Source organism: Epinephelus fuscoguttatus, linkage group LG13, assembly GCF_011397635.1.
Source record: "Epinephelus fuscoguttatus linkage group LG13, E.fuscoguttatus.final_Chr_v1".
Lineage (NCBI taxonomy): Eukaryota > Metazoa > Chordata > Actinopteri > Perciformes > Serranidae > Epinephelus > Epinephelus fuscoguttatus.
In genome coordinates, this window is record NC_064764.1 from 28,448,081 (window position 1) to 28,459,535 (window position 11,455).

The 11,455-nt window shown below is 43.1% G+C and overlaps 1 protein-coding gene across 1 annotated transcript; it reads left to right on the top strand.

Annotated features, from left to right (window-relative positions):
- Positions 1 to 9,476: 9,476 nt before the first annotated feature.
- On the top strand, positions 9,477 to 11,174 carry LOC125899897 (nuclear receptor subfamily 0 group B member 1-like). The gene is made up of 2 exons (XM_049594568.1): positions 9,477 to 10,354; positions 10,627 to 11,174. The coding sequence occupies exons 1-2, from the start codon at positions 9,700 to 9,702 to the stop codon at positions 10,866 to 10,868; spliced, it is 897 nt and encodes a 298-aa protein (XP_049450525.1). The 5' UTR covers positions 9,477 to 9,699; the 3' UTR covers positions 10,869 to 11,174.
- The last annotated feature ends 281 nt before the right edge of the window (positions 11,175 to 11,455 follow it).

An 11,455-nucleotide genomic window follows, 5' to 3' on the forward strand; every position in this document is an offset into this window, starting at 1 on the left:
AAAAGTTGGAAAACTTACTAAAACTGAGCTTCTATAAGGCAATGAATATTGTGGAGGGCGTGGCTCATCACATAAAGGTGTATAACATCTCAAGTGTTTCACCGATTACCACGCAACTTTGTAGGCATATGACCACACATAATCTGAGGGGACCCCTCCATTATTGACCCGATCAAACAAGATGGGGGTGCTAGAGAGCTAATTTCCTATCTAGGCCTAACCGCCATATCGATTTTTACTAAACTTAGTAGATATGTAGAACAGGACGCCTCAAGGTGACTGGAAAAATTTAACTCTAATTGGCAACTGGGTGGCGCTATAACAACAGAAAAATGCTTAAAAATGTGTGGCTCCCCCTGTGGACCAATGTTTGTTTTTCTTTCTAATTGTTCTAACCTTGACTAAGTCATGGTATGGTATGCTACATAATCACGGAAACTGTCAGTGTCATTCTGTCAGTCAGTCATTCTGTCTGTCCCACGTTTTTCTACTCACGGACATGGTCAGTCTATGTGAAACTGCACATAGGCATTGAGGATTGGCAAAGGTAGAAGGTGACAAAGCTACCAATGGGTATGGACTAGTTATTATTGATAACAACAGGCATGCAGGTTTATAAAATTTTATTATCTACCTCAAAACAGGTGCTAAGATGACATATCTAACCTCACTGGTGGATACTGCAGCCGTAGCATTCTGGAGAGAGCACTTCTTCAGAGACCAACATAACATGTTTGAAGAGAGTAATGAACAGCTTATAATATTATGTGCATGTAAACAGTCACTGGCTTCTACGCAGCACTTCCTTGTTACTCCTGTCACTGTCAGGCTTACAGTGCCAAATGTGTAATTCTGTTAGCTTCCATAGCTACATTGTCTGAAAGGGCAAGCATTTTCCTAGCGCATTATTATTTTACGTACGACTGCTTTGTATCATGCTTGAGCACAATTGCCCTCCTCCCTCCATTCCCCTGCCACTCAGCTTTCACATTTTGTAGCTATGACTCAATCAAGTTAAAATATGAATGGGCGGTGGACCGACTGGGCAGCCTTTTTGTGATCCATTAGTGATAGGAGTACGAGTTATGACTAATAATATTCTGAATGGTTCACTTAACTAAAATGTTCTGATACACCTAATGTGGAGCAGTTGTGTTGCCACACCCAGACACTTTTTAATCCTTTGCTTTCCATTTTCACACTAATTTATTGCTCTTTATCTTTGTTATGCTATGTTATCTTTAAGCATTTTATTTTTCACATTTATTTCGCTGTTTATTTATTTTTTCAATAATCACATTATTGTTCCTTTGTATATTCTGATTTACAAAACAAATCGAGACAAAAGGAAAAAAAAAAACCCTGTACATTTTATCTCGCATTCATCACATCTAAAGCAAACTTGTCTTCTTTCTTCCTATCCAACACACAAACACACACACACTCATACACTTTCACTCTGCTGTAAGTTGGTGACACGAGTCCTTGGAAAGTGCAGTATTCAATTTGTAACTATTATGGAGACAAGGACACAGCCCTTTATGTGAGCAGCCACAGAGAGAAAATGGAGGCAGTCACTATAGCAACCGCCAGAAGAGCGCCCAACAAATCAACAAACAATGCAGTACAAGACTTTTCCAGTGGAGCCATTTAATGCAAAGCCTTGAATCATACAAAGTTGTCCTCTTAAGTTTCTGAGACCTGTCTTGGAGTGTCTGTGGGTGTCTAAGCCCCAAGTGTTTGGTAAAAAACCTTGTGTTTTTCTCCACACTTGTGTTTCAAGGCCGGCTCGACTGAATGTGCCAAAGAGCTGTCTTCTTGGGTCATGGCAACCTCAGAATTTCATTCTGTGTGATCAGCCTTCAGGAAATGCTTACTGCTGCAAAAGCACGTAAAACAACAATGCTCACTTACTGAAAATATTTTGTGTATTTACTTGAGCAATCTGCACATATTGAGAAAGAGTTTCAAAGAGTCTGATGTAGAGTTAAATTAAATAGAAGTTTTTTTATCTTCAGTCCAGCAGAGAGGTTGTGAGAGATCCTGATGGACGTTCAGACTAAAGTAAAGAGACAATACTAGCAAAGTTTTGTTAAACCTACTTAGTATCATCAAACACTGAAACCCTAAAGCACTAGACTGGTACTTCAATCTTTCCTTCCAACTTTGATTCGTGTATGTGCTCCACTCTCACTTTCCCATGCCCTCTTGTCTGAGCAGATAGCTCCTCTGGTTCTGACCTTGCTCTAAATTTCAGCACTAGACACAAAGCTGCAGCGTGGCTGATGCTATCTGACTCGGACTGTCTGGATGTCACACCAATTAGTTTAAGAAGTGCAGATCACAGCTAAATGTGGGTGTGTATGTGTGTGTGTATGCACATACACGTTATTTTTTGTTTGAAAATGTGCACTGTAGACTCTTTTGTGTGTCAATATTTCAGAGCGGACTAGACACTGGCAGGAGGGAGTTGGGGGATAAAATAGAGCATTGTGTTTTCTCTGCTAAACAATAAAAATACACTCAAAATTTAGCCAAAATGACCACGTTGAGAGGCTTGGAACTTATATTTGCTGTGTGTGACTTTATACTGGCTGTAGACAAACACCAACAGGGCAATGTGGGTTTGTGGGAAGAGAGACATTTTAAATTGGGTTTGGGACCAGCGGGCACTGGGCCAGAGAGAGAGTCTGCTCTATATCACAGACCACTAAATGCAAACTAGACCAGTGAAGCTGCTACCATGACTGTGGCTACTTTGTTTGATGGCACACGTCCAAGAATGTAAGGGTGCTTTCAGACCTAGAGTTGTCTTGCTTTGGTCTGAATCAGGGACTAATTTTGTTACAAAGTTGTATAATTGCCTAGAGTTGGTTCGTGTTCTCACGGCAGCATTTACAAGTGGACCAGATAAAATGCTTTGCACGTTTACACGTTCTCACCACAAATGAACCGCATCAGAGTTTGTTTGTAACCACACCGAGACCACCTCTTCAAGAAGGTCTCGGTCCGGTTGTTTTGGTGCACACCTGAGTGTGATTGCTGTGTTCACACCTGCCAAAATGAACCCCACTGAGGGGGCAAACTTACTTGAGTTCAATTGAACCAAACCAAACAGGGCAGGTGTGAAAGCACCGTTACACGTTTTTGCCAATTAGTCCAGTGTATAGCACGTGTTTTTGATGTTAAGGCCCTGACACACCAAGCCGGCCGTTTGCTGTCAGTCGGTGTTGGGCCTTTGGTGAGTGTCACCCTAGTTGGTCAACTGAATTGGCGTAGGCAAAGCCCATCGTTAAACAATGACTCTGATTGGCAGTTCAGCTCAGTGCACGAGAATAGAAACGGAAGTGAGGAATGTAAACAAAGAGCTAGAGTCAAGACGGAGTGAGACTTAAACAAACTTGTTCCACATGGTAAGATTATTTTTCTTTCGCCACTGAGCTCTTAAGCAGAAACATTTCATGATTATTTGTGTTACTGTTCACTGACACACAGTAAATATATGAAGTCATACGCCCCAGCTGTAACCAGCTGACAGCCAGCTGCTTGGATCACTGTTTCTAATCAGTCACACACCAATCACAGCCCGTTCCCACTCAAGACGGTCACCACTAATGCTGCTGGCAAAGCTTTACCTCCACCACCCCAGCCTCCACTTTTCCACTTCTAGTAATTGGAATACCGGGCAGGTTTCTGTACTGCACTCCCTGTTTAGGCATAGCATGCTGCTTATCTAATCCAGTGAGCACCCCAAAGTGCCACACATCTGTATTTCCATTTGTTGCAATAAATGGTTAAATCTATGACAAAGAATGTTCCTGACTCAAGCATTGTTCTTTTAACATTGGATTGTGCTGTTAATGTGCTAACTAGCTAGCTAGCATCAATATGGTCTCCCAGTTTCCATTTTTGAGTGGCAATTACAGACTATCGCCATCTGCTGGTGTGGAGAGTTATTTCATCTCATGCATGCACAAAATGTACGTGCTGGTTGGCTGCTGGCTGTAGTCTTTGTGGTGTATTCATGTGCAGCTTTTTAGCCAAGACACAGGAGATGGCAGGAGGCCTTCGTCACCACTAGTTCTCTGAAGTTGGTTTGGTGTGTCTGGGCCTTTAAAGCCAAACTTTTTCTTTTTTTAAACTTTAACCAGATAAAGACCAACTGAAATAAAGATCTCTTTTTCAATGGTAACCTGGCCAAGAAGGCAACAAAGTTACATCGACTGTACCCTGATCATGTACAGACAATAAAATACATAGAGTGGTAAAATAAAAACTACTGACGTTACATCAAAAGAAAAAGTTGAATGTACACGATTCAAGATTCAATACTTTATTGCCATATCGATGTAGATAATGTACAATTTATACAGACAAAAGGCATCAACACCAAAAATTGTTACGCATCATAGCAAGAACAGCCTGTGGTGAGGACTTCCGTTAACTTTGGTTCAAAATGGTTAAATAGACAAGGGAGTCTAGATTGAGTTTAGCCTGCAGGTCATTTCAAGACCATGGGTGGTAATAAAAACACTAAAACACCTATATAAAATTCTATAAAATTCTAATTCTAAAAACTACTACAGTGTTCTCTATTGTGTCTTCCTGTTATTAGAGACATGTCTGCCCCTCGATTAATACATACGCTCACCTCTTTTGTAGAACCCTGACATTCAGCCTGCCAATGTCTAGGGCTTATGGGAAATGGTGTTTGTTAAAGGCTGCTAAAAAACAGAAATATTAAACAATAACAATATTAGACCAGGCCCCAGAAGTGCGCTGGACTTTGAAGCCAATTTGACATAGTGGCCAAAGTGTGTAAATACAATGTCTAGGTCTGTCACGTAATGGCATTGGGCCCAAAAAAATGTATTGCCATAGACTTAGATTGGGAAAGAGACAACGATAAATTAGTGGATACACTTTTGAATGTCACAGCCCCCTCAAATAACTTATTTTACTGTTGGGATTTCATCCATTTCGTCTGATAACATTTTGAAAGTCTAGAAGAGACCCATGATTAAATCACTTTATCCCTGTTCAAGTGAGCGGAAAAAATAAACAGGAAGTCTGCATCGCCTTAACCTGCATTTCTGAGGAGGTGCACGTCAGGCGACCACGTGGTCGACGGCCAGGGATGGGCACTATTTCTATTACTTGTATTTAAAATACGTATTTCAATTACATTTGAGTATTTTGTAATTTGTATTTGATAAGGCCGATGAAAAGCAAATGTAATTTGTAACAAAATACTTTTGAGTGGAGTAATTTTGTATTCAAAATACTCAAAATACTTTCTCCACAAATCAAAAAACAAAAATAATAGGCTACACATTCTTATAACATTGGATGTAACAATATTTTTTACTTTTTTTTTGTTCAATATTTTTATCTATATGTTTTTTAAACTTGGGCCATTCAATGTGCCCTTCAATGACCCAGTGGTCTGTTTTACTGGACTGTGCATAACATAGGAAATTGTATGTTGCTGTGGTTGATGTTTGGGATGAGTATGCTACAAATGAATTGCCTCACGTGGGATCAATGAAGTTGTCTGAATCTAAATCTAAATCATTAAATAATATTTTAGGGTAGCCTACATGTCCCTAGCTTTTTTTTTCTCTTTTTCATTTGAAAAAAGTTGAACACAGGGCTCCAAAGGCTCCAAGTCAGACAGCAAACAAGTTAACTAGCTACAGTAGCCACAGTATCTTGCTGCTGTTTAGCTAGACCGTTGGTGCACAGCTAGAGCAACCGACCGACAGAGTGACCTATAGAGCTGCGGGTCGCTGCTAAACAGAAAAAGAAAAAAAGTATTTTCTGTATTTCAAAATACAAAATACATGTATTTTATTTTGATACATTTTCTGGCACCAGTATTTTGTATTTTATTTTGATACATTTACTTGAGGGGTATTTTGCATTTTGTATCAAAATACATTTTGATGTATTTTTGCCCATCTCTGGCGACAGCATAGGCTACGCGTCTATGCAGAGCCTTATGTGCAGCGTTGATTCCACAAAAGTACAAATCTCACTTTAAAACACTTGTTACCACGGTAACCACAATCAACACCAAGTCATCCAGGAGTGAAGTGTTAAGCCAAGTTGAGACCAAAGATTCGTAACGACACAAAACTGTTTTAGAGCGTTGCAGAGAAAAGTTGCAGCAGTGTGAATTGGGCAGACTGAGCTCGGCTCAAGTTGGCTGATGGTGTCACCTGCAACTGTCAAATCTGCAACAGCTGGTTTTAAGTGTAAAGCATGTCACCGGTTTCTCCAGCCAATCACCTTGTAGCGAAGTCCGCTGGTCAAGTCAAAATGACCGCAAACAGCGTGTTCGCTTGCTGCGGCAGATTCTCCGTCCCTGCTGAGCCCTCTGTTTCCATCCCCAGTGTCGGAAGGTGGGCCACTACTGCTGCTTGCTGTATTTTTGCTGACTGATTAATGGGCGCTGCTTACTTATATCATTGTGGCATATTTATTATGAATACAGTCTGCCTGATGCTCGATTTGCTTTTCATCACTACTACAAATGCAACTGTAGCCAGTATCTCACTACCACTATCCTCATTCCTCCTACTATTAAATGGAGAAACCTGTGTCCCTCCGTCCGTCTGTCATCATCCGGTTTCCTCCTCACTGCTTTGACCTATTTCTCTGAACGTGCACATAGGCTTTCATCTTGGTCATGTGCAGACAGCCACGATGCCATTTTTGCATTTTCCCCCACATCTCTACTGTTTATATTCACGTTTTTTTTCCACTACCCATTCATACTGTGAGCACCACTAGCAGCGTGAGCTGCGCATGCGCGGAGACCACTTGGAAAACACCTGCGCTGGGACCACAGTTTGGCCGGGAAGCCTTTATCTCCAACACTTGTGGAACGAAACCACTTGGAAAACACCTGCGCTCAGACCATAGTTTATGGCTGGGACATGCAATTTCAAGCACCAACACTTGCTGAAGACTAAGGTAATTACTTCACTGAACGAACGCGCGTCTGTGTACGTGAGCCAGCCATTACGTATTTTAACTTTACTGACATTAGCCTACAAACATTAGGAACTAAACATTGCGCTGTGCACTTTGCACTGTTTCTTTCATCCTTTCTCTGTGTTGCGTGTGTATGTGTGTACCTGTGTGCCCGCGCACGGCCCCGCACATGCCCGTGCCTCCAAGCCGTCAGCCAAAACTATGCTCCATGTATTTTGCCATAAAGCATGTTTCTAAATACAGTGTGCATTGTTTGTCTTACATTAATATTTATTACACAGTGCATTTACAATGCTCTGATTTTGCATCTCCTCAAATATACTGTTTTTGATTTCTTATTCCTCTATACATAACACATCCCCAGTTATAGACTAGTATTTTAAGAAGCTACAAATTATATTCAGCCACAAAATATGCCTGGAAATCAGAAGTGCAGAGAGTTGTTGCATAGAGATGATACACCAGCTCATCTAGTTGCATTGGTGTGATCCAGCAGGCTTTTAGAACGTTCCAGAATGGCGCATTGCAAGAAGTAGCCTGTTTCAGCTTGTCTCGTCACAAACATTTGGTCTGAACTGGGCTTTAGGTACGACGATGACTTAACACATAGCACTTGTTGTTGCTACAGTAACCATGGTCACTTAAAATGGGTTTCAGTTTGGAAAAATTATCTTATTATTTTCCTAAAATTCCTCATATTATTTAATTGTGATGCTGAAATGTGTTCCTGTTTCCCCCAATGTAAATGACTCTGTAACTTTGACGTAAAAGATGGTGCATAAAAACATTAAGGTCGATCAGTATAACTATAATTCACTATATACAGTGTACTCAGTATAAAGTAAGATACTCAAACCCAAGGTTCTTTTTGGATCTGCAATGAATATAAAATAAAGTTTTGTTGGCCTCAACAATATTTGGCTGCACATCTTTGGCTGAGGGTCAGCATGGTTTAGCACAACAAAGAAATATTTAAAGACATGTTTTATCTGCTCTGTCTGAGCGAGGATGGTGGAGTGAAGAGCTACTTAAGTACAACTCGCACAAATTTGATAAATAAATGAAGGAAGAAAAGGAGGACCTGAGAGCAAGACAAAGAGCGACGGAGCACTGTAGCTGTCTTTTCAACTTTGTGCTTTTGCAACAAGACATAATGTAATCTCTCCTTGAGACGGAAGGATTTTTATAACCTGCGCTGGCTGGGCCTTGAGCAGGAGAAGAGACAGGCTGGGTGAAGGCTGTTTATCCCGCGGTGTCCTTGATATAAACATGTGAAAAATCTCTCTGTTTTCTCTCTCAGCTAAATCAATACAAAGACATTCGGCCTCTGAACAATGTTGTAGCACTACTGCAAAAGTTTTTCATCCTGCCTCCATTCATAGCCGCGTCCTTCGAAGCAAAGAACAAGGGACGCTGAGGTCCTGCTTACTGTGATTTCATGAATGTGGCCATGCACTCAATGTCATCCTTTCTCCACACCAAAGACAACCTTCTGTGAAGACCCTTGTGTGACATTGTGAGAGCACAGCCTGAACTCCAGCATACTGCACAGTAAGCCAGGACCTCTGCATTATTCCCACACTGATAACTTCTTTGCTTGTATTTCTCTCCCCAGGTTAAACTCCTCTGTAATCACCTCCCATTTCCCCGGCGCCCCCTTCCTCCTGCTCTCTCTTTCAGGTAGCAGCCAACCCTAACCTGTGATCCCTCTTAGGAGCAATTAAGATAAACCTCTAATTCATCTGCTTTATCCCGACCTGTCTCTCTCAGTCTCTCATTCACTTGACCTCCACTCCTCCCTTCTTCCAAACCACCCCCCCCCCCCCCATTCTCCTTCAGTGACAGAGGCAAGGAGAGCATTGAGTCATGACATCATAATTCACCAGCTCCTGTTTTCACGGTTAAATCAATATCAGTGTGTCCGAGTCAAGGTTGGAGGCCGGCCTTCACAGCTCAGCTCTTCCTGCTTCTTTCTCATAGAAAATCATATAAATTGTCCCTAAAATAATTAAGCCTTCAGATCCGTCGCTGGCCTATATTTTTTACCAGCTCCCGGCTGATGAACAGTGCTGCCGGAGAGTCAAGGTAATGCTGAGAATAGCACTGGGCTCTGATTCCTTGTCTGTCTCTGTCTCGCTCCGGCTGCCTTTTCTCTTCACTCTCACAGTTAATAACATAATCTGTTTAATTAAGCAGACCTATTGACTGCTGCTTTTTTTTTTTTTTGCTTTTAGCTGTGACACATTGTGCAGCCGGGCTAAGTCACATATTTTGTGTTTTAATTTGAACTTTTCTCAACCTTTTGAGGCAAAGAAATATTTTAGCTGTTCTGAATTGTCTGATTTTTTTTTCTCTTTTTTGGAAAAATATAATTTTATTAGGCGTCTTTGAATATGTGAGAGCCCTGGGAAGTGTGTGCGTCTTTGTGTGTGTGTGTGTGTGTGTGTGTGTATTACAGAGGAAGAAGAGGAGGAGGTGGAGAAAGAGGAGGTGCCTGAGAACAGGGAGGCGGAATATGCAGAGAGTCTGAGGCAGCTCTCAAAGCTCAGGGACAGACAGGAGCTAATATAAACGTGCTGCCCTTCACTCGGGGCTAACAGGGGCTAAGAAAACAGCGCTACCTCTGTCGCCCGACCTCCTGCGCTTCAAAGAGACAGCGGGACGCGCGGAGCTCCGGCCCATGTAGAGCGGCCAGCGGCCATGGCCACGCTGGAGGGCTGCCGCTGCCGGGGTGCCAGCGGCCGGAACAACAACAGCATCCTCTACAGCATTTTAAAGAGTGACAACCTTGTGCCCACCGAGGAACATCAACAACAACAACAACATCCCCAACAACAAACATTGCAACACTTGCTCAACAAGACCTCCTCCTCCTCCTCCTCTGCCACCGCCGCCCCAGCCTCGCTGCAGGAGCTCCGGCAGCAGGCGTGCTCCTGCGGCTCGACGCGCCGCCGAGGCATCCTGCGCTCCCCGCAGGTGACGTGCAAAGCCGCCTCGGCGGTGCTGGTGAAGACGCTGCGCTTCGTGAAAAACGTGCCCTGTTTCCGCGAGCTGCCCGAGGACGACCAGCTGATGTTGATCCGGAGCGGATGGGCGCCTCTGCTCGTGCTGGGGCTGGCGCAAGACCGGGTGGACTTTGAGACCACGGAGACCGTGGAGCCCAGCATGCTGCAGCGCATCCTCACGGGTGTACCGGACAGGCAGAGCGAGGTGCTGGCCGGCCAGAGCAGGGGGGTGGCCGGGGTCTCTGTCGTGGATATCGAAGCGATCAAAGCGTTCCTGAAGAAGTGCTGGAGTGTAGATATCAGTACCAAGGAGTATGCGTATCTGAAAGGAGCTGTGCTGTTCAACCCAGGTATGTAGGCTCCTCGACACCTGTGCGTCAAAGTTATTCAGGCTCCAACTATCTCCACTCAGGCTGGGTTTATTATACACTCATTTGGATAATAAATAAGAAGCATAGTGCAGAGACAGTCATGCTTCCAAACAGCAACATGTGCGTCACTGACATTAGATACCTACTTAAGTATTTAGGGATTTTATGGCATCTTCTTGCTGACAGCTGTCGTATTTACACCATCTGTGGTAACCTGACAGAGCCTTTCTTTCCTCTCATCTCTCCCCCAGATGTGGAGGGTCTGCGCTGCCTCCACTACATCCAGTCCCTGCGTCGGGAGGCGCACCAGGCTCTCAACGAGCACGTCCGGCTGATCCACCGCGAGGACACCACTCGGTTCGCCAAGCTGCTCATAGCCCTGTCCATGCTGAGGGCCATCAGCCCACCGGTGGTCGCTCAGCTCTTCTTCAGACCCGTTATAGGGACCGTCAGCATCGAGGAGGTGCTCATGGAGATGTTCTACGGGAAGTAGAGGACAAGTCCACAGTGGACCGAGACATGAATTCAGCACATCCAGCTGCCAGAGGGGACTGACACGCTCCAGAGCTCTGACTGGGTGGGGAGGTGAGGGCAGGATGGAGAGGATGTTTTAGAGACTGAATTTGCAACTACTGTATGTGGGGGATTTTCAAGGACTGGGAGATGACCACCACAGGCAAAAGAGTGTGTGTGTGTGTGTGTGTGTGTAAGTGTGTGTGCATGAGAGAGTGAGAGACAGGACGAGAGTGTGTTGAAGGCAAGAGATGTTATTAATAGAGGAAAAAAATACAAAGCAGCTGCTGGAATTCATAACTTATTTGTTTTTATATAAACTATTTTTCTATAATAAAAAAATACTTAAAAAACTTTTCTTTTTTACTCGTGTGTGTGTGTGTGTGTGTGTGTGTGTCTAGGATATTATAATTAACTAAAACTTGGTGTGAGAAAACTAAACTAAAATAAAAAATTAAACTTTAAGACAAAAAAGAAACCCCACAACTAAAATGATATTGTGTACTAACAAAAGTAACTTAAATAAAATAAAAACATCAGGGAATTTGGTCAAATTCGTCAACACAA